Source organism: Chiloscyllium punctatum, chromosome 30, assembly GCF_047496795.1.
Source record: "Chiloscyllium punctatum isolate Juve2018m chromosome 30, sChiPun1.3, whole genome shotgun sequence".
NCBI classification, from domain to species: Eukaryota; Metazoa; Chordata; class Chondrichthyes; order Orectolobiformes; family Hemiscylliidae; genus Chiloscyllium; species Chiloscyllium punctatum.
Window position 1 is genome coordinate 23,998,275 of NC_092768.1, and position 23,788 is coordinate 24,022,062.

The 23,788-nt window shown below is 48.2% G+C and overlaps 1 protein-coding gene across 1 annotated transcript in view; it reads left to right on the forward strand.

The window, feature by feature from the left end:
- LOC140455286 (uncharacterized) overlaps nt 1-23,788 on the forward strand; it is a 207,344-nt gene that overhangs the window by 85,790 nt on the left and 97,766 nt on the right. The window contains exons 12-21 of the mRNA XM_072550032.1: nt 2,064-2,348; nt 3,023-3,292; nt 6,468-6,749; nt 10,136-10,417; nt 17,022-17,321; nt 18,477-18,776; nt 20,273-20,572; nt 21,226-21,525; nt 22,233-22,532; nt 23,186-23,485. Coding sequence (XP_072406133.1) covers nt 2,064-2,348; nt 3,023-3,292; nt 6,468-6,749; nt 10,136-10,417; nt 17,022-17,321; nt 18,477-18,776; nt 20,273-20,572; nt 21,226-21,525; nt 22,233-22,532; nt 23,186-23,485 — 2,919 coding nt within the window. The remainder of the gene's footprint in view (nt 1-2,063; nt 2,349-3,022; nt 3,293-6,467; nt 6,750-10,135; nt 10,418-17,021; nt 17,322-18,476; nt 18,777-20,272; nt 20,573-21,225; nt 21,526-22,232; nt 22,533-23,185; nt 23,486-23,788) is intronic.

Below are 23,788 nucleotides of genomic sequence, written 5' to 3' on the forward strand. Positions count from 1 at the left end.
CATTAGGTCACCCCGCAGGCTGGCTCTCTCCCCCTGACCATTCTCCATCCCCTCCAACAACAACCACCCACTTACATTCCTGTAGCCCCCTTCCACCATCTCATCATATCCCAAAATGCTGAACAAATGGTAAAGTATCTTCACAGCGATGAGACTGTGTTGTAAGGTAGGATAGAGACAACCTGTGTGTGCATGGCAAGATCCCACAGACAGAAATGACATCAGCCCATAAGTTGTTGATTTCGGAGTGGGTACTGGCTGAATGACATTCCCTGTCTCTCTCTCTGTGAAATATCCCCCACGCCACATTCTGAACGCAGGAAATGCCACAGCACATTTCTTTCTTTCTAGAAAGTTCTGCCAGCTGTACATGGGTACTCACCTCTTACCTCTGAGGGCGAGCGTTGTTGACTCGAGTCCCAGGCCTGAGGCCTGACCACAATAATCGTGTTCATTATCGCCTGCAGGGTGGGACTGAGGGAGTGCCACACTGTCTGAAGCGTTCTCTTTCGGTGACGCGAAAGATCCTGTGGCCATTATTTCTCAGCGTGCTCCTGGGTGGGGGGGGGGGTTCGAGCCAATATATGATCTCTCAGCCATTCTCACTTCAGAACCGACCAAGTATCTGTCGTTGCTTGCTGCCACATCTCCAATAAAAGCAACCTGCCTTTATATAGTGCCTTTAATGTTTAAAACAGCACAATCTGCTTCGTAGAGAATTTGTAAACCAAAGCCATCCAGTCAGGTGACCAAAACCTCGATGGAGAAGCAGATTTTAAGAAGCTCCTTAAAGGTGATGGTGTGCGGTAGAAGGATCGAACTGGACAGAGGGTGTTCTGTAATGCTGTAAGGTCTGAACACGCGGAGGGTTGGGAACCGAATAGTTTACGACCTGGAAGGAGTTTGTGTTAGTGCTTGAACCTTCTTCATCGTCTCTGTAACTATGGTGATCTGACAAGGTCAGTTATCTGAGAAATGACAGTGACAGTTGCCCCTGATTGAAATACTGGACCATGCGGTACAGGAGAGGTCCATTGGCCCATCGAGTCTATGCCACCAGTGCTACACTAAACCTATACCAAGCCCACTTTCCTGCATTAGGCCAACAGCCTTGAGTTTTCTGACGTTTCAAGTGCGCACCCAAGTACGTTTTAAAGGTTTCCCACCTCACACCCTTCCCAGACAGTGCCTTCCAGACTCTCACTGCCCTCGGGGTGAAAAAACATTTGCCTCGAATTCCCCCTTTCAATTGAAAATGATGCCCCTTTGACTCAGGGGGTTAGCTCCTCTATATCCCCCCGACCATGCCCTTCAATCTTACCTCAATCAAGCCCCCTTCCCCACCCCTTAGCCTTCCCTGCTCTAAGCCTGTCTTCACGAGGCCAGGACTGGTCAGTGAGTCCCCAGCTCACTGATGGAGAAAGGAGACTCTCTGACAGTTTAGGCACGAGCAGTGAGTTGGGGAGAACCTTAGCTGTAGGCCTGGGTGGTGACAGGCGCTTGTTCAATGTAGGACATGTGTCTATCTTCATTCAGACAGGGTCAGGACAAGGAGGCTGTGCACATCACTGAGTTAGCCACCGTTTGGTCTCGAGGTAGGAGAGGACTTAATGGGCCTTGTCTAGGGAGAGGAGAGGATTGATCATTACTCCAGCACTCTGGATTAGTGGTGCTGGAAGAGCACAGCAGTTCAGGCAGCATCCAACGAGCAGCGAAATCGACGTTTCGGGCAAAAGCCCTTCATCAGGAATGATGAAGGGCTTTTGCCCGAAACGTCGATTTCGCTGCTCGTTGGATGCTGCCTGAACTGCTGTGCTCTTCCAGCACCACTAATCCAGAATTTGGTTTCCAGCATCTGCAGTTATTTTTTTTTTCCCTCATTACTCCAGCACTGTCCACCCTTAAAACTATCTGTACTGGACTGGACTCTCCCTGAAACCCCAACAGTGTAGGCCATGTGTGATACTGTTGCCAGGTAACAGGGTCAGAGGTCACACCAGAGCTTGGCTAAGCCCTCGGCTGTTCCTGAAGATGTTTTAAGTCTCAGTTGGTCCTTCTGTTAGATTCCATGGAACCAGTGAAAGTGGGGAAGCTTGGAAGACTCACCTTCTCTGACATCACAGAGCGCTCCCTGCGCCTGGCCTGGACTGCGGACAGGGACTTTGACACCTTCCTCGTACACTACCGCATCGTTGGGTCTAAGGAGGTGCACAAGCTGAAGCTGCCCGGCAACCTTCGCTCCTCGCTCATCACAGGCCTCAGGCCTGGCACCAAGTACTCCATTTCCCTCCACGGTATCTCATCTGGCCAGCGGACTAAACCGATCAGCAGCACCACAACCACCACAGGTCAGTGGCATCCCTCAAACCTCATGAGGAGGCTCTTCAGCCCATCTTTCAGGGGATTGCAGCTTCACTGGCTGGGCTAGCTGTTATTGACCGTCCCTCACTCTCCTTGAGAAGGTGGTGCTGAGCTGCCATCTTAACCTGCTGTGGTCCACCTGGGGTGAGGGGAGGAGTTGGGGGGGGGCGGAGCCTGCTGCATTTAGACTAATCAGGAGCTGGCACAGGCCACTCAGCCCTTCAATCATATTTAACAAGATCATGACTAATCTGGTCATTCCCACTATAACTTCTCAGCCCCTGGTTTAACGGGAATCTCTGTCGCTCTGCCTCAAAGGGACAGAGACTGCCAAATGATTACAACCCCACGTGGAAGAGAGGAAAAGATAATCTCAACTCTGTTTTAAATTGGGGCACTCCTTGTTCTGAGAAATGGTGACACTCCTTGCTCTGGAATCTCCAACAAGAGGAAACATCCTTCCCTGCCATGACACCCGCAGTTCCATTAGGAAGGCTGCTCCAGGATTTTGACCTAGGGACATTGAAGGAACAGGATATAGCTCCCAGTCCGAGTGGTGTGTGAGTTGGAGGGGAACCTGAATAGCTCTCGATCTTGAATATTAACAAATCTCCCCATCAGTAATTCTTTGTCTCTTTTTTTTCCCATTTAACTCCCACAGAGGCTGTAAAACTGGGCAGCGTGTCCACCTCTGAAATCACGGCTAACTCCCTCCGACTCTCCTGGACGGTGGACAGGGCCCACTTTGACTCCTTTTTAATCCAGTACAGAGTCCAGGGCTCTGAGGAGACCCAAAACATCACAGTCACCGGCGGGCAAAGATCCCACCTCATTGTAGGCCTCAAGCCTACTACCAGATACACCATCTATCTCTACGGGATTTCTGATGGAGTAAGGACAGAGCCTTTGACCACTACTGTGACCACCTCAGGTACCTTGACCTCTATGTCACATATTCAACTCTTCACCAGTCAATTAATTTGGACCTTTCAGAGAAAATACGCCAGCCAGTTCCATTGACATGAGATCGTGGAGAGAGAATGGTTCCTTTGTTCTACATTTTAATGAATGGGGATATTTTACTGAGTCTATCCAAGAAGGAATCCCACAGGAACAGACGGATATTGATCTGACACCACCTCCCCCAACACCTTGTCACAATGTGTTCTCCCAGTTGGATTATGGGTAATTTACCGCTCAGAAACAGACCATGTGCTCCTCCTGGGTCTTCTCTCTAAGATCCTCATTTAAGCCAATCCCCGCATCCATCTAAATCTACGTCTATCCTGTATTTGCCCTCAACCATTCACCAGCATCATTCCCTTTGGCAGGGCTAATCACTATCTAATTGGAAAGGTTTCTCCTGAATTCCCGATTGGATTCTTGACTGACCATCTTATGAAGATGGTCGCTGAATTCCACTCTTCCTACGCAAGTGGAAACCCTTGGGCCATGGCCACTCTGATATCCCCTTCCCAAATGTCAGGGGATTTATTTGCCTTCCCTATCGTCTGGCCTGTTCAATCCTTGCTGGTAATTTATGTTTCCTCACTGTTTCAGTGAGGTTTTCTCCCAGAGTTCCCTGTACCCTGGTTCAGGGATAATTGAATGGAGAGGTGTAAGGATCTGATAGGGCACTGCATTAAGGTACAATTATTAAACCAGAGCTCGCCTGTTCAGGGGTGAGCTCAGGAAGCAGCTTCTCGTGGAAAGGCTCACTGGATTCTGGAACTTCCTCCCGGAATCAAAGTTTTCCCGGCGCAAGGGGCCCATTGAAGATTTCACAACGGAATTTTCATCAGGGTTACAGGAATGTGGAACTGAGGGGAACAGACAGGATCCAGCTCCATTGTGATTGAATCGACCAGGATCCAGGGGCCTCCTGCTTCCCGCCTGCAGTGAGAACATTTCGCTGACCATGACCTGCAGCCCATCCAAGATGGCGCCCCAGAGTGAGTTAGCTCTGAAGGCAGTGCCATTACTTTAACGATGACTGATTCATGATAACCTTGTTCAACCTATTAAAGCAGCACGAGACCAAGGAGATGTCTTGAACCAATTAATTGTTATTTAGTTTCATTCTTCCAGCCTCAGCTGATAAAGACACTCAGAAGTGAAGTAGGTTTGGCAGCTGTACAGCCTCTAACACAATGAGCAATTGTTTCAGACTCTCCTCCTGCAGCAGGAATGGGTTTTGAATCCTTGAACTGAGCAGACCTCAGGGTTCAGATAGATCCTCACCTCCCTCTGCCCACGACCTCTGACCCTTGCTGCCTGAGGCCTACTGCCAGAGACAGTCACCATGGCAACTCTCCGTGGCATGGGTTGGGGGGTGGGGGGGGGTGGTATGGGTAGGGTTCGGACATGACAGGCCACTCGTGCACCCATCTATGACAGGCATTCAACTTCATTGGAGGAAGGACTTGCATTTACATAGCACCCGTTTGCAAACTCAGGATGTCTTGGAAGCACTTTGCAGCCAATGACGTGCTCTTTCTGAGGATCGTCAGTTTTTGGTTCACAGCAAGATCAGACAAGTCATAACATGCCAGTGGTTCAGATTTCTGTTTCAGCAATTGTTGTAAAATTAAGATGGGCCCAGGGTGTAGGCCGTGGGGAGAACTCATGACCGTGTCTTCAAAAAAATGGCTGTGCAGTCATAACAGAGGATGCCCAGTGAGTGACGCTCCCTCAGTGAGTGATCCCTCAGTGAGTGATCCCTCAGTGAGTGATGGTCCCTCAGTGAGTGATCCCTCAGTGAGTGATCCCTCAGTGAGTGATGGTCCCTCAGTGAGTGATCCCTCAGTGAAGGATCCCTCAGTGAGTGATCTCTCAGTGAGTGATCCCTCAGTGAAGGATCCCTCAGTGAGTGATCTCTCAGTGAGTGATCCCTCAGTAAATGATACATCAGTAAATGATCCTTCAGTGAGTGAGGTCTCTGAGTGAGTGACCCCCTTCAGTGAGTGATCCCTCAGTAAATGATCCTTCAGTGAGTGAGGTCTCTCATTGAGTGATCCCTTAGCGTGATTCCTCAGTGAGTGACTCTCCCTCAGTGAGTAATCCTCAGTGACGGTCCCTCACTGAATGCTCCCTCAGTGAGTGAGCGCCCTCAGTAAGTGATCCTTCAGTAAATGATCCCTCAGTAAGTGAGATCTCTCAGTGAGTGATCCCTCAGTGAATAATCCCTCAGTGAGTGATCCCTCAGTGAGTGATCCCTCACTGAGTATGGACCCTCAGTGAGTGACAGTCCCTCAGTGAGTGATCCACCAGTGAGTGATCCCTCATTTAGTATGGTCCCTCAGTGAGTGACAGTCCTCAGTGAGTGATCCCTCAGTGAGTGATCTCTCAGTGAGTATCGTCCTTCAGTGTGTGATAGTCCCTCAGTGAGTGATCTCTCAGTGAGTGATCCACCAGTGAGTGATCCCTCAGTGAGTATGGACCCTCAGTGAGTGATAGTCCCTCAGTGAGTGATCCCCCAGTGAGTGATCCCTCAGTGAGTATGATCCCTCAGTGAGTGACAGTCCCTCAGTGAGTGATCCCTCAGTGAGTGATCCCCCAGTGAGTGATCCCCCAGTGAGTGATCCCCCAGTGAGTGATCCCTCAGTGAGTGATGGTGCATCATTGAGTGAGCTCCCTCACACACGTGCCCTATCCTGGTGAGGTTACAGCAGGAGAATAGGCCATATCTGGGGAGACTCCCCTTCCCTCTCTCCAAAACCCAGCTCCTTAAAGATGGAGCACCAAGCTGAGGCGTGAACATAAGGTCCACAGCAATTGGGTGGTGAAACGGTCCTGAGGAGGTTTGCCTCATTGTCCTCTTGTTCCTAAATGGTGACCAACTGGCCAGCTCCTCCATGTCAGACCCTCCTGCATATCCCACCGGATGATTTACTCCTCAGTCGGAACAGCTCCGATCTCAGTGGCTCCGAGATGACAAGATTTCAGGAGGGAATTTTAGAACATTCCAGGATACAGGACCGCCGGTGGGATATGCCACAGTTCCAGAGGCCAGAAATGAGGATATTCCAGAAGCTGCAGGGTTTGAAGGAGTTGAGGAGGATTTGATCCACGTTTTTTTTTTCTCTCTCTTCCTTTCTCCCATCCAGTGAAGGTGCAGCCACAGCGGGGTGAAGTGAGGGACCTCTCAGTATCGGACATCACGGCCGACTCTCTCCAACTCTCCTGGGTGACCGAGAGGAGATACGATTCTTTCTTCATCGAGTACAGAGCTGAAGAGGACCACGACCTCCAGAGACTGACGGTTCGTGGTGACCACCGATCGGCCACCATCACAGGCCTCAGGCCTACCACCAAATACACCCTCTATCTCTATGGGGTCTCGGCCGATCAGCGCACTGCTCCGCTGAGCATGGTCGCCACCACCACAGGTAATGTTAGAATAACAACCGGAATACATTCTTTCAACAAGTCAGTCTCGCTCAGTCAAAACCACAGCCGTGTCTCTGCAATTCACTGGGCGATCTTCACTCTTTCAGAGCGGATCCCTTCAGAATAGAATGATGCAAAAGCATTCACATCAGGCCATTCTGCCCCCTCAAGCCTGCTGGGCCGCTCAGACTGGTGACCTTTTGCCTCAGCCCACTCCTTCACCCCAGCACCAAATCCCCAAATCCTTCCATTTCCTGTATGTCCCCAAATCATTCTGTCTCTGTCTTAAACAGCCTCAGCGACTGACTCTCGCCGGGTCTCTGGGGCGGAGGGTTCCAAAGATTCCCAACCCTCGGAGCGAACATATTTCTCCACCTCCCAACCCTTAATTGCCCACCTCAGGGTCATATTCCCCGAGAGGGACTCGAAAGCCAAGGGAACCACCCACAGGCCATTCGGCCCAGCTTGTAGAGGCTGGTGTTTTTGGCCCACAGGTCCGTCCTCCGATCGTTTCCTCCGACCTCATCCTCCTCCCATCGATGGAGAGCTACAGCCGGCCTTGTCCAGTATTGCCTGTGGAGGGAGAGCAGTAGGAGCGACAGGAGATGGGAGGAGGAGGGGAGGACTGGGAATTGCTGGGGCTAATTTCCAATGGGAAGGTCCCAGGAGTGAGTATTCCCCTCCGTCAGCCTGCTCGGGAGAAATGAGAAACCTGCTGTTTATCCCAGTGCAGTTTTAATCAGTTCAGCCCCACAACGTGTATTCAGTGACAACAGATAATGAAACCCTGGCCACCAATCGGACATTTCTTCATTCATGGAGAAAGGAAGGAGATCATTATTAACAGCAGAAGGATGGATCGGATTTACCACCTTCCCGGGAATAATGTTCCTCCTTTCGCATGGCATGATCGATCCGAGGTCTTTCCTCTGGCCTCCATCTTCAGTGGAAGTGGGAGGGAGTGGGGGAAGGGGTATACAGGAGAGGGAGTGGGGCATGAATGTGGGAGGGGGTGAACAGGGGAGGGAGTGAGGGAAGGGAGAGGGCAAGGGGGTGAACTGGGGGAGGGAGTGGGGATAGAGGGAGTGGGGCATGAATGTGGGAGGGGGTGAACAGGGGAGGGAGTGAGGGAGGGAGAGGGCAAGAGGGTGAACGGGGGGAGGGAGTGGGGAAAGAGGGAGTTAGGAATGAATGTGGGAGGGGGTGAACAGGGGAGGGAGTGAGGGAAGGGAGAGGGCAAGGGGGTGAACGGGGGGAGGGAGTGGGGAAAGAGGGAGTTAGGAATGAATGTGGGAGGGGGTAAATGGGAGAGAGAGTGGGGATAGAGGGAGTGAGGAGTGAATGTGAGAGGGGGTGAACAGGAGGGAGTTGGGGAAGGAGTGGGGGAGGAGTGGAGAAGTGAATGTGAAGGGAGAGAGTGAGGGAAGGAGTGGGAGAGGGACTGGGGAAGTGAATGTGGGAGGGGTTGAAAAGGGGAGGGAGTGGGGAGAGGTGGGGAAGTGAATGGGGGGGAGAGGTAGTGAGGGAAGGAATAGAGGAGGGAGTGAGTAGGGGAAGGAATGGGGAGTAAGTGAGAATGAGTGGGGAGTGAGTGGGAGAGTGGGGGAATGATTGGGGGAGTGAGTATGGAGTGAGGATTGAGTGTTGCAGTCTAACTGAGGCATTGGAAGGAGCAGGGGTTGAGGCCGAGGTTAGTCTGAAGGAGGCCTGAGGGTTCTCATTGCAGCATCAAGCCAGCAGCTGCTCAAGCCCAGGGTTGATGAGGCCCAATCTTTCCCCAGGCCCTATATACCCCAGGCCCAACACTGGGCCCAACCTCCCCTAGGCCCAGTCTCCCCCACATCTAGCCTCACCCAGACCTGAACACCTTTCCCCTGGCCCAATCTTCCCTCAGACCCAGCCTTGTCCAGGTCTGAACACTTTGCCCCAAGTGCAACCTTCCTCCAGGCCCAGCCTCACCCAGGCCCAGCCTCGCCTCAGGCCTGAACACATTCCCCCAGGCCCAGCCTCACCTAAGCCCAATCTCCTCCATACCCAGCCTCACCCCAGGCCTGAACAGCTTCCCCTGCAGGTGCGGTTGCTGGGTCATGGAGCTGAGGGCACAGCCTTGCATTTCTGTCTTTGTGAAATGTTTCCTTCACTTGGAGCTGCCGATGAATCTGAGGATTAGATTTTTGCACAGCCTTCGGGAGCCTTTGGGAGCTGGAGAAGCCCGTGGTAGGCCCCATGTTAGCTGTAACTGTGTGAGGCAGATTTAAACCTGATCACCTGGAACACAGGTGGCTCACAGAACAAGTTTGGCTTTCTATTTTTGAGTTGATTTAGTGTGGAGCATTTCCAGTAGGTTTTCAGTGAATTTTTGGTTCATTTGTCGGTCATCTTTCCCTTGTCCTCCTTGAGATTTGCAGGTGCTGATGCCAAGAGATTAGGGCTTGAGAACATCTGACTGTGTGCCCACTCTGTCCAGTGTTAGCCCGTTTCTGAATGCTTGGCCACACCCGTACCAGCGACCCTGAATTCCTGAGTTTAAATCTCATCACAGCCACTGAGCTGTTACCTTATTCCCATGCTAAGCCAGACTCCTTGTCTATCCTAGCCGCCCCTTGCTGAGAGGGTGGTCAGCTGCTTTGTGAAACCATCACAGCCCAAAAACATGGACCTCCAACACTTTAAGAAACCATTTGTCTGGGGAAGTGAACCTGCAGCTTGCTGACCTGGTCTGGCCTACATGTGACTCCAAACCAACACCAGCCAGTTGATTCCACTAATCCAATTGGTCAGGCAGGATCATAGTAGCTACAGTAGGCCATTCAGTCCTTCAAGCCTGCCTGTCCATTCAACAAGATCATTAATGATCTTTACGTCTGAATTCCCAGATTATCCCAAATCCCTGCATCCCGACATCTCCCGATTCTTGTCAGAACTCAACAACGAAGTGCCCACAGACCTTCGAGGGAAGACTTTTCTCCGTGCTACAATTCAGCCTGAATCAAAACACCCCACTACCTAATTCTGAGACCATCTCACCCTCTTGATCCCCCTTCTCAGTGCCCACCCTGTCAGGCCCTTCCTCAATGAGATCAACTCCGAGGAATACCAGTCCAACACCCTCAACCGCTCCGACTGTGGAAGGCGTTGTTGGGAATGGACAATAAATTGGACCACACTAACATCACTCAGGTCCTGGGGGAGATCTCAGAAAGAAAATGTCTTTGATAAAGTAACGATTGTGAAAGATACCTCATCATAATGCCGCTGAGATCTCCAGACTGTCATGTCAGAGAGTGTGTCTGATCGGTGCTGTTACCCTCCAGGAGAAGTAATCAATCCCGCACCAGTAACAACCCATCTTTTTCTCCTCTCTCACCTTTGTTGACTCCCACAGATAAGGACGCAGCCAGACTGAAAAAGGTTGGGCAGCTTTCAGTCTCTAATGTCACATCTGACTCCTTCCAGCTTTCCTGGGCAGCAGATGGTGCTTTTGATTCCTTTGTGATACAGTACAGAGTGCCCGGTTCTAAAGTGGCACGGAAACGCACGGTAACCGGTGACAGCCAGAGATCGGTGATCACAGGCCTCAGGCCTAGCACCAGCTACAGAGTCTTCCTCTTTGGGGTGTCCCATGGCCAGCGCACAAGACCACTGACTGCCCTTGTGTCCACCAGAGGTAATGCTTTCAATAAATGGAGCCCTCATCACTCAAGGCTGGGAAGAACAGATCGGTCTTCCTGTGACCTAGGCCATACACCGTCTCTGTGCTGTTATTTGGGCCAGTGATGCTTGTGCCCCTGAAACCTGCATGGCAGGGTCAAAGTGCACGGCCAGGCTCATTGACCCGACTGTCAGCAACCTCACGCACCCCACACCCCCTCCCCCACCCGTTACACCACCATCGCATGAAGTTTGAATTCATCTGGATTTGTTCTGAGCTGAGACCACAGCTGGATGTTTGTCTCCATGTGTGATTTGTTTTACATGAATGTAAACACACATTCACTGATCATCCATAATCATTTCCACAGCTTTTGCATGCACCATGGAGCAGAACTTGCTTGATCTCAGGAACTCCAAACCATTCTTCATTCCCAGGAAAAAATGATAGTTGGCCATCCTTCCTCCATCTTTGAGCTAGAAACACTGGCCTCACGTTCATCCTCATTGATTCCATTACTGTCACAGCTGCTAATCATTGTGAGAAATCCTAGTGTTTTCCATCATTTTCATCAAACTTTCAGCATTTTTGATTAACTGTTTAATCAAACAGTTCTATGACTATTTCTGTGCTATATGACTCTAAGTGAGATGAACTGGATTGTTGTTTGGGAGAGGTGGGGCTGATGGAATAAATGGCCTCTTTTTCTTTACTATTGTGAGAACTTGAGACAATGGGAGAGGAGCAGTGGGAAAAGGAGATTTAAGAAAAAAGGTGTGGGGAAATTCCACAGAATGTAGATCCTCTGAAACATTACGAACCTTTAAGCAAACTCTGGGATGACCACATTGTCGAGTCCTGTGTCTGAATAGTGGAAACACAAGTGAAGACTCGAATAAACAGAGAGAAGGTCAAACAGCAGATGAGCTTGGATACAAAGCCAAGGAACCCTGATACAAGATCAAAGCTGATTTTCAAACAATAAGAAGGAAGGGAATTAATGAACTAATTCCAGGGCAAGGGAAAAATCAAGGAAGCAAATGTTGTGATTGCGAACAGATGAAGGCAGGTTGAGGAGAGAGAAGGAGTTTTCTTGGTTGGGTTAGACTGCCATCTAGTGAATGAAGAGGGAGCTGTCTCCCTGGTGGTCTCCCAGTCCAGGGCATTGTGATAGAGACTGAACCTCTTCTGCTCTGTACCATGCTGGGAATTTCTGAAATGTAACCTGCAGCTGTTGGTATTTCTAATATTGATGAATCCATCTAATGTGCTTCAAATATCCCACGGTTCCCAAAGCAAACAAATTGCACAGTGTCTGCAGACTCAGAGCATCGTGAGTATGTCTGGAAAATCCACATAATATTTCCACCTCATCCGTTAGGCCTTTCCAGATTTCCATTGAAATTACAAGCGTGGAGGGTGATGTGGTGAGAGGTAGTGTCTTCCTGCTGCTAGGACAGATTCTGTAGGGCTAACACTGTGTTTCTGTTAGTGTTACTGAGGGACACTGTGAGTCTGGGCTCTGTCAGTGTCGCTGAGGGATACTGTGAGTCTGGGGTGTGTCAGTGTTACAGAGGGACACTGTGAGTCTGTGGTGTGTCAGTGTTACTGAGGGACACTGTGAGTCTGGGGTGTGTCAGTGTTACTGAGGGACACTGTGAGTCTGGGGTGTGTCAGTGTTACTGAGGGACACCGTGAGTCTGGGGTGTGTCAGTGTTACTGAGGGACACTGTGAGTCTGGGGTCTGTCAGTGTTACTGAGGGATACTGTGAGTCTGGGCTCTGTCAGTGTTACTGAGGGATACTGTGAGTCTGGGGTCTGTCAGTGTTACTGAGGGATACTGTGAGTCTGGGGTGTGTCAGTGTTACTGAGGGACACTGTGAGTCTGGGGTGTGTCAGTGTTACTGAGGGACACTGTGAGTCTGGGGTGTGTCAGTGTTACTGAGGGGCACCGTGAGTCTGGACTCTGTCCGTGTCACTGAGAGACACTGTGAGTCTGGGCTCTGTCAGTATTACTGAGGGACACTGTGAGTCTGGGCTCTGTCAGTGTTACTGAGGGACACTGTGAGTCTGGGGTCTGTCAGTGTTACTGAGGGATACTGTGAGTCTGGGGTGTTTCAGTGTTACTGAGAGACACTGTGAGTCTGGGCTATGTCAGTGTTCCTGAGGGACACTATGTGTCTGAGCTCTGTCAGTGTTCCTGAAGGGCACTATGAATCTGCAGTGTGTCCGTGTTACTGAGGGACATTGTGTATCTGGGGTGTGTCAGTGTTACTGAGGGACACTGAGTCTGGGCTCTGTCAGTGTTACTGAGGGACACTGTGAGTCTGGGCTCTGTCAGTGTTACTGAGGGACACTGTGAGTCTGCAGTGTGTCAGTGTTACTGAGGGACACTGTGTGTCTGGGCTCTGTCCGTGTTATTGAGGGACACTGTGTGTCAGGGCTCTGTCAGTGTTACTGAGGGACACTGTAAGTCTGGGGTGTGTCAGTGTTCCTGAGGGACACTGTGAGTCTGGGCTCTGTCCGTGTTACTGAGGGACACTGTGAGTCTGGGCTCTGTCCGTGTTACTGAGGGACACTGTGAGTCTGGGGTCTGTCAGTGTTCCTGAGGGACACTGTGTGTCTGGGGTGTCTCAGTGTTACGGAGGGACACTGAGTCTGGGGTGTGTCAGTGTTCCTGAGGGACACTGTGTGTCTGGGCTCTGTCCGTGTTACGGAGGGGCACTGTGTGTCTGGAGTGTCTCAGTGTTACTGAGGGACACTGTGTGTCTGGGCTCTGTCCGTGTTACGGAGGGGCACTGTGTGTCTGGAGTGTCTCAGTGTTACTGAGGGGCACTGTGTGTCTGGAGTGTGTCAGTGTTACTGAGGGACACTGTAAGTCTGGGGTGTGTCAGTGTTACTGAGGGACACTGTAAGTCTGGGCTCTGTCCGTGTTACTGAGGGACACTGTGAGTCTGGCTCTGTCCGTGTTACTGAGGGACACTGTGTGTCTGGGCTCTGTCCGTGTTACTGAGGGACACTGTGTGTCTGGGGTGTCTCAGTGTTACTGAGGGACACTGTGTGTCTGGGGTGTCTCAGTGTTACTGAGGGACACTGTGTGTCTGGGGTGTCTCAGTGTTACTGAGGGACACTGTGTGTCTGGGCTCTGTCCGTGTTACGGAGGGGCACTGTGTGTCTGGAGTGTCTCAGTGTTACTGAGGGACACTGTGTGTCTGGGGTGTCTCAGTGTTACTGAGGGACACTGTGTGTCTGGGGTGTCTCAGTGTTACTGAGGGACACTGTGTGTCTGGGGTGTCTCAGTGTTACTGAGGGACACTGTGTGTCTGGGGTGTCTCAGTGTTACTGAGGGACACTGTGTGTCTGGGGTGTCTCAGTGTTACTGAGGGACACTGTGTGTCTGGGCTCTGTCCGTGTTACGGAGGGGCACTGTGTGTCTGGAGTGTCTCAGTGTTACTGAGGGACACTGTGTGTCTGGGGTGTCTCAGTGTTCCTGAGGGACACTGTGAGTCTGGGCTCTGTCCGTGTTACTGAGGGACACTGTGTGTCTGGGGTGTCTCAGTGTTACTGAGGGACACTGTGTGTCTGGGGTGTCTCAGTGTTACTGAGGGACACTGTGTGTCTGGGGTGTCTCAGTGTTACTGAGGGACACTGTGTGTCTGGAGTGTCTCAGTGTTACTGAGGGACACTGTGAGTCTGGGCTCTGTCCGTGTTACGGAGGGGCACTGTGTGTCTGGAGTGTCTCAGTGTTACTGAGGGACACTGTGTGTCTGGGGTGTCTCAGTGTTACTGAGGGACACTGTGTGTCTGGGGTGTCTCAGTGTTACTGAGGGACACTGTGTGTCTGGGGTGTCTCAGTGTTACTGAGGGACACTGTGAGTCTAGGGTGTGTCAGTGTTACTGAGGGGCACTGTGTGTCTGGGGTGTCTCAGTGTGACTGAGGGACACTGTGACACTCAGACACTGTAGTCTCAGTGTCTGAGCACCCATCACTCAGCAGGGAGTGCTCCACAGGCTGACCACTTGCTGAGTGACAGCTGACTCCCCTCATCTCCGTGTTTAGTGGTCAAACCTTTCTCCCTGAGATTTTTTACCTTTGGACTATTCATCCAAAGAACCAGTTCGTTGGAATCTTCCTGGGACTACCTTAAGGATATTCCACATTTTTGACCGAGGTTCACGAGGTGACTTGCTTGGATTGCACTAATCCATGTTTCCCACATTCCCAGCCTGACCAGATCTCCGTTAGAAATCCTCACGGTGTCTGATCTCCTCCCAGCTTTGACAGGATCAATTGAAATGAAGCCAAGCTGCCTGGAGAACCTCTCCACCTTTAACATCACAGTGCACTCGGTCGGTCTGGTGGGGCTGCCAAGGTGCTCTTTGACTCCTTCCTGGTGCAATATGGAATTCAGGACCCGAAGGACGTGCGGAAACTGACGGTGACCGGGAATCTGTGAGCCACTACCATCAGGGGCCTGAGGCCAGCCACCAAGTCCACCGTCCAGGGCCACGGCCTCTCTCATGGTCAAGCCACAAAGCCACTCAGCCTGGTGCTGGCCACAGAAGGTCATGTACCACACAGAATGCCCTTGGTTTGACCACAGGAACTGCACGCTTCCCCCTCTCCATCATCACAATCACTAACACGGGAGCCAGGTCCTTCCTGGGTCTCACACAATCCTCCAGTACAAAATCTGGCCATTCGGCCCTCTGGTCTGTGCTGTGCTGGCGTTTATAATCTCCAAGAGGCCCCTGTGACCTCTTTTGACTCCACCCTCCTCTGTGCCTGTCTGTCTTGTGTCTATCCAGCGTTGCAGTCTATGTATCTGACGTACCTGTCTGCACCGCTGTATATCTGTGTCCTTACCACTCTGCCTCTGCACGGACGTTTCTCCCAAATCCGTTACCCTGCCTCCTTTCGATGTGGCCATCTCCCAATCCCAAGGCAGAAAGATTACAGTGAGCCCTCGGAAACTCCTCCGATCTTCGGGAGATGCCACCTCCAATCGAACATCTTCCTGAAGATTTGATGCCAATCTCTGCCATCATGTTTTATTCAAATGCTTTTGGTAGCTTTGGCAAGGCCAGGGTTTATCACCTATCCCGGACTACCGTGGAAAGGATTCTCCTGAACTGTGAGGAGCCTCGTGAAGCTCATTCAAGGCTTAAATCCCTGTTCATCTCCAGCGGATCTCACCTTGCGACGACTTACAAATCCCACCAAAAGGATGGAACCATTCTAATGAACAGGAGCGATCCGGTTACTAAGAAATCAAACTCCAAAACCTGGCCGGAGCTTTTTTGTGGATTGCCAGGGTTCAGGGGGCCAGGAGAATTTCTTTACTGTCCACAGACTCGCTGAGTGTAGGCCGTGAGCTGGAGAAACATGGTGAATAGATGCTGTTCACCAGTTGAGAGATTTCACCTGGATGAACACCGAGACCCTGCAGTAGTTGATTGTGGTTCCTGGTTCGAGGTCAGATTGTCCAGGGTCAGCAGGGAGCATTACTGAGCCATCATTGAGACCCTGCTCTACTGTGGGAAACATCAGGTCCCGATGGATGGAGTTTAAACACATTGTGGACAGCCCATAGACACAGGGAGTGGGACCCCCACCGTCATTGAGTGGGGAGAAGATCCCACCCCCGAGGGCTGACTGCCGATCTGATTGGCCAGCAGTGCCCAGCAGCGCCAGGACCTCAACAGTGGACACTGCTGGAACTGCAGGTTGTCCCATTCGTGAGTGAACAATGGATCTCCAACCCAGGAAGAATCTGAGGTATTTAGACAGGGAGCAGTTGGGCATTCCAGGGAGGGGGAAAACAGTGGTTGGGAGCAGGATCAGAGGGGTAGGTTTTGGAAACCAGCTGAGAGGCACAAAGGTCATGGGGGAAGAGAGTTGGGAGGGGTGGGAGTGAGGGAGAGATGGCCTGGGGCGGGGTTCGCCATTATGTTGGATGGGTGTTCCTGATGTGGCTGTAATTCCAATGATCCCCTTCACTGAGAGTGCAATCCCAGTGTGGAGCACGATAACTGACTATCAACCCTGACCCTCAATCCCAGGTCAGATTGTTGTCAGACTTACCGCTGTTTATCCTGATATTGTGTACAGATTTTACCAAACACATTGACCCAGTTGACCCAAGCTTGGTGACTATTAAAATCCTATTGGACACTCCTGACGTCCACAGTGAGTGCACCGTGTTCAGAACACGGCTTTGGGGAAGGAGAGTGAGGAAAGAGATAACACTGTGTCTGCAAAAGGAACCCGTTGAATCCAACATTGTTCAGTCACTCCCTGGGGAGCAAGTCCCACAATCTTACCTCTTCCTGGATAAAGAGGTTTCTCCTGAATTCCCTTTTGGATTCATGGTGACTCTCTTGTATTCATTTCCTCTGGTTTCCCTTTGCCTCTCCAGTGGAAATAGTCCATCAGCACTTCCACCAGAGTTTTGTTCAAATTAAGAAAAGTCTTTTGAAATTTGAATCATTCTTCTTTTCAGATCTTTCCATCTCTTCATGGCCTCTATTGTCAGGTTGTGAACCTACAATATATTCCCTCAGTCATTAAATGGGATTTCATCAAATGGGAAAGTTCATGTCTATTTTCTCTTTTTAGCTTCCACAGATAAAGACAAAGTAAAGCCAAGTAAAGTGAATAAGCTGGAGAATCTTTCAGTCTCTAACGTCACAGCGGACTCTTTCCAGCTGTCCTGGGGAGCGGAGAAAGATTTTAATTCTTTTCACATACAGTACGGAGTGCGAGGTTCTGAGGATTTGCACAACGTGACGGTAACTGGTGACCGCCGATTGTCTGTCATCACAGGCCTGAGGCCTAGCACCGTGTACACAGTCTATATCTATGGGATCTCTGGTGGTGTACGCAGCAAGCCACTCAACACCCTCATAACCACCAAAGGTATTAACCCCATTTATCATGATTTCTCTTTTTAAAAGGAACAAGATAATTTCTCTTTCCATTTCACAGACACTGCTGATTCCTATGGAGATGATGTAGCCTGTGTCCTTAGGTAGGCCTGAGGCAGACATCAAGTTGAGACATCTTATTGAATTCTGGGACTCTTGAGTACCAATGGCTGCATTTATAGAGAATTATGTAATATTCACAACACAGATACAGGCCATTCGGCCCATGTGGTTCAGGGATTTATGCTTCATATGTACTCTCTCTTTGTAATTCATCTCAGCCTGTAAACATTCCCTTTTATTTCTTTTTCACTTGTGTTTAAACAGCTTTTTAAAAATAGATCTGGTATTCCCCTCAGCCAGCTCTCTCCATGGTGCTGATCTTGGCATTCTCTCCACACTCTGGCAAAATCCATTTCTCCCAAGTTCCCTTGGATTTTTAAAAATAAGTTTCCTGGCAGACCCCAGTATTTACCAGTTCACAATGAAACCATCTTCCCTAAATCTACCAACTGAACTCAGTTAAAATTTTAATTTTATACGCAGGTGAACTAGAAGCAGGGGCAGGCTATTTATCCCTTTCAACCGGTTTGATTTATCCATAAAAGCATGAGAGATTTGAAAGAACTCTCAAATCCACATCCCTTCCTAACCTCAATAATCATTGAATGTCTCATTGGTTAAGAATCTAACTATCTCTTGCCAAAAAAAAACTCAATATTTCTGCTTCCACCACTCTCTGGGAAAGAGTGTTCCAAATCCTCTCAACTTTCTGAAGCAACAAATTCTCTTCCCCTCAGTCTTAGGAAACTCTATATCTTTAAATTGTGTCCCCTACTGATCGTCTCTCCCACAAGGGGAAACATCCTGGGTCAAGTTCCCATATGATTCAATTAGCTCACTTCTCGTATTTCTAAACTATAAATGATCCACGTCCAGTTTGTCCAACCTTTCCTCATAAGATTAACTTTCTTCCTCTCTGCCCCATATAAATTGAGTGATCCTCAATACAACTCCCCCTATATCCTGCTCTCGTGTCACGTTCTGGAACCAATGCAATAGTACAATGTTCTGATCATTGCATGAGATTTCATCCAAAGCCTTTCAGTAGTTATTACCAAAGTTCACGTCAGTTTTCATTTTTCAGCTTCCACAGTTAAAGACAAAGTAAAGCCGAGTAAAGTGAATAAGCTGGAGAATCTTTCAATCTCTAACATCACAGCAGACTCCTTCCAGCTGTCCTGGGGAGCGGAGAAAGATTTTGATTCTTTTCTCATACAGTACGGAGTGCGAGGTTCTGAGGATGTGCACAACGTGACAGTAACTGGTGGTCGTCGATTGTCTGTCATCACAGGCCTGAGGCCTAGCACCATGTACACAGTCTATGTCTATGGAATCTCTGCTGGTGTGCGCAGCAAGCCACTCAACACCCTCATAACCACCAAAGGTATTACTCCTTTTATTATGACCTTTTTACAAAAAATTGCCTTTCTGTTTCAGAGTCACTGCTGGTTACCATGGAGACAACTAGCCCGTGTCCTCGGGGGAAGTCTGAGGTAGACATTGAGCCTCTTTGAAGTCTGAGGTCCCTGAGCAGACAAATAGCTGCATTTATAGAGAATGACACAATGGTTACAGCACAGCAACAGGCCATTCTGCCCAACAGTTCCAGGAGTTTATACTCAATATGAAGGTCCACCAATTCTGCTTCATCTTACCCTGTAAATGTAAACTTCTATTCCTTTCTCCCCCATGTTTATCCAGTCTCTTCTTAAATGTATCTCCGTTATACCCCTCATCCACTGTCTGTGTTAGTATTTCCACATTCTAACCACCTTCTACAAAAGATTCTTCTCCTGAATTCCTGATTCAGATATTCATGTCATGTGAATGTCTCACTTCTTTGTCTAAACTACTGAACCCATTCAAAATCTTATCTAATATAAATAATTTTGCCAAATTGCCCTTCGGTTTTACTGGTAGTCTACTGATGATCTAATTTGGTGCTCATTTTTAAGAACATAAATTAATGTACAGTCTAATTGTTCATCTGCATGAATCAGATATTTCAAGAAAATAATCAGCAGGCCTCAGACGCAGTGAACTCAGCTGAATGTTGATACCTCATCAACAAAATTTAAAGCTCTCATGCATTCAGTAACAATTTTAATCGCTCCGGTAACTGTGATTGGGGCAGTGCTGCTTCTTTTGAAGAACTGTAAGTTGAACAGTTCAGTAGATGGGTGGCAGGGTGGCACAGTGGTTAGCACTGCTGCCTCCCAGTGCCAGAGACCCGGGTTCAATTCCCACCTCAGGCAAATGTCTGTGTGGAGTTTGCACGTTCTCCCTGTGTCTGCGTGAGCTTCCTCTGGGTACTCTGGTTTCCTCCCACAGTCCAAAAATAATGTGCAGGCTAGGTGAATTGGCCATAGTGTTAGATGTAGGGGAATGGGTCTGGTTGGGTTGCTCTTCGGAGGGTCGGTGTGGACATGTTGGGCCAAAGGGCCTGTTGCCACACTGTAAGTAATCTAATCTAGAAAAAAGCTTTCAACACTTTTCCAGACTCCTGTGGCAGTGCATTCCACATTTCAATGCTCCTGGGGAAAAAGGTTTCTCCTGAATTCTCTCTATTAGATTAATTAGTAAGGAGTTTATTTTGTGATTCCTGGTTTCAATGTTGTCTACAAAAGGAAACACAGTCACTCTGCTGGTCTCTGTTTATTGACTCTGTAATGACTCTGACTTTGCTGTTCAAATTATTCAAAGCATTTTAAGATGTGACTAATCATTGCATTTCAATCCCTCTACATCACCATCTATCTCATAAGGTTCTGATCCGATGATATTACTCTTGATAAATAAATAGGATTTCATCTAATGTTTCTCATCATTTGTTCCCCAACTTTTACCTGGTAAAGGTTCACATCTGTTTTCCCTCTTCAGCTTCCACAGATAAAGACAAAGTAAAGCCAAGTAAAGTGAATAAGCTGGAGAATCTTTCAGTCTCTAACGTTACAGCGGATTCCTTCCAGCTGTCCTGGGGAGCGGAGAAAGATTTTGATTCTTTTCTCATACAGTACAGAGTGCGAGGTTCTGAGGATGTGCACAACGTGACGGTAACTGGTGACCGTCAATTGTCTGTCATCACAGGCCTGAGGCCTAGTACCGTGTACACAGTCTATGTTTATGGGATCTCTGCTGGTGTACGCAGCAAGCCTCTCAACACCCTTTTAACCACCAAAGGTATTACCCCCTTTTATGTTGACCTTGCCTTTTTAAACGAAACAAAATAATTTGCCTTTCTATTTCAGATACTGCTGGTTACTATGGAAACAACATGGCCTGAGCAGGAATGGCCATCTTTATAGAGAATTACGTAATGTTTGCAGCACAGAAACAGGTCATTTGGCTCAATAGTTTCAGCAGTTTATGCTCTTAGTGGATATCTTCCTTCAACAGATTTTATCAACAGAACCTTCCAACTCTTTTTCCCTTGATTTTATCCAGTTCTTCTGGAACGTTTTGACCATATTCCTCTCACCCACTTGCTGCGGTAGTAACCTCCACATTTTTACCACTCTCCGGATCAAGAGTTTTCTCCTGAATTCCCTTCTGGAATTATAGCTAATACTTTGTATTGATAATCTCAGATATTCCTCTTCCCTACAAAAGGAAGCATTATTCCTCTTTTGACTCTTTGAGCAGAGTTTTGTTCAAATTAAGAGGAATCTTTTATGATTGAATAATCCCTGCATTTAGATCCCTTCATCTCTTTGTCCCTCACGGCTATGTCAGGTTATGATCCCAAACCTATGGCGTATTCAACAAAAGGTGATTGAGTATTTTGTCAATGTCTCACAGCTGTTACTACCTGTTAATATCTATTCCCTCTTCAGCTTCCACAGATAAAGACAAAGTAAAGCCGAGTAAAGTGAATAAGCTGGAGAATCTTTCAGTCACTAACGTCACAGCAGACTCTTTCCAGCTGTCCTGGGGAGTGGAGAAAGGCTTTGATTCTTTTCTCATACAGTATAGAGTGCGTGGCTCTGAGAATGTGCACAACGTGACGGTATCTGGTGACCATCGATTATCTGTCATCCCAGGCCTGAGACCTAGCACCATATACACAGTCTATGTCTATGGGATCTCTGCTGGTGAACACAGCAAGCCTCTTAAAACCCTCATAACCACCAAAGGTATTGCCCCCCTTTTATGATGGCCTTGCCTTTTTGAAAGAAACAAAATAATTTGCCTTTCCATTTCAGACATTGCTGGTTACTATGAAAATGATGTAGCCGGTGTCCTTAGGGAAGTCGGAGGTAGACATCACACTGAGATGTCTCATTGAACTCTGGGATGACACTGGGATGGCTGCATTTATGGAGAATTGCATAATATTTATCGCATAGAAACAGGCCATTCGGCCCAACAATTTCAGCAGATTATGCTCTTAATGGATATCTTCCTTCAACAGATCTTATCAACAGAATCATCCATCTCTTTCTTCCTTGATTTTATCCAGTTCTTCTGAAATGATTCTATCATATTCCTCTCACCCATTCCTTGTGGTAGTAACCTTCACATTTTTACCACTCTCTAGATAAATAATTTGCTACTGACTTCCCAACTGGAATTATAGTTAATATTTTGCATTGATATTCGCGGATTTTCCTCTTCACTATAAAAGAAAGCCTTATTCCTTTTTTAACCCTTTCAGCATGGTTTTGTCCAAATTAAGAGAAATCTTCTATGATTGAATAATCTTTGTTTTCAGATCCCTTTATCCCTTTGTCCCTGACTAACATGTCAGGTTATGATCCCAGTCCCATGATGTATCCAGCGAAAAGTGATTGGAATTTTATCATTGCCTCACAGCTGTCATTACCTGTTCATATCTTTTTAGCTTCCACAGATAAAGACAAAGTAAAGCCAAGTAAAGTGAATAAGCTGGAGAATCTTTCAGTCTCTAACGTTACAGCGGATTCCTTCCAGCTGTCCTGGGGAGCGGAGAAAGATTTTGATTCTTTTCTCATACAGTACAGAGTGCGAGGTTCTGAGGATGTGCACAACGTGACGGTAACTGGTGACCGTCGATTGTCTGTCATCACAGGCCTGAGGCCTAGCACCATGTACACAGTCTATGTTTATGGGATCTCTGCTGGTGTTCGCAGCAAGCCTCTCAACACCCTTTTAACCACCAAAGGTATTACCCCCTTTTATGTTGACCTTGCCTTTTTAAACAAACCAAAATAATTTGCCTTTCCATTTCAGATACTGCTGGTTACTATGGAAACAATATGGCCTGAGCAGGAATGGCCATCTTTATAGAGAATTACGTAATGTTTGCAGCACAAAAACAGGTCATTTGGCTCAATAGTTTCAGCAGTTTATGCTCTTAGTGGATATCTTCCTTCAACAGATTTTATCAACAGAACCTTCCAACTCTTTTTCCCTTGATTTTATCCAGTTCTTCTGAAACGCTTTGACCATATTCCTCTCACCCACTTGCTGCGGTAGTAACCTCCACATTTTTACCACTCTCCGGATCAAGAGTTTTCTCCTGAATTCCCTTCTGGAATTATAGCTAATATTTTGTATTGATAATCTCAGATATTCCTCTTCCCTACAAAAGGAAGCATTATTCCTCTTTTGACTCTTTCAGCAGAGTTTTGTTCAAATTAAGAGGAATCTTTTATGATTGAATAATCCCTGCATTTAGATCCCTTCATCTCTTTGTCCCTCACGGCTATGTCAAGTTATGATCCCAAACCTATGGCGTATTCAACAAAAGGTGATTGAGTATTTTGTCAATGTCTCACAGCTGTCACTACCTGTTAATATCTATTCTCTCTTCAGCTTCCACAGATAAAGACAAAGTAAAGCCAAGTAAAGTGAATAAGCTGGAGAATCTTTCAGTCTCTAACGTTACAGCGGATTCCTTCCAGCTGTCCTGGGGAGCGGAGAAAGATTTTGATTCTTTTCTCATACAGTACAGAGTGCGAGGTTCTGAGGATGTGCACAACGTGACGGTAACTGGTGACCGTCAATTGTCTGTCATCACAGGCCTGAGGCCTAGTACCGTGTACACAGTCTATGTTTATGGGATCTCTGCTGGTGTACGCAGCAAGCCTCTCAACACCCTTTTAACCACCAAAGGTATTACCCCCTTTTATGTTGACCTTGCCTTTTTAAACGAAACAAAATAATTTGCCTTTCTATTTCAGATACTGCTGGTTACTATGGAAACAACATGGCCTGAGCAGGAATGGCCATCTTTATAGAGAATTACGTAATGTTTGCAGCACAGAAACAGGTCATTTGGCTCAATAGTTTCAGCAGTTTATGCTCTTAGTGGATATCTTCCTTCAACAGATTTTATCAACAGAACCTTCCAACTCTTTTTCCCTTGATTTTATCCAGTTCTTCTGGAACGTTTTGACCATATTCCTCTCACCCACT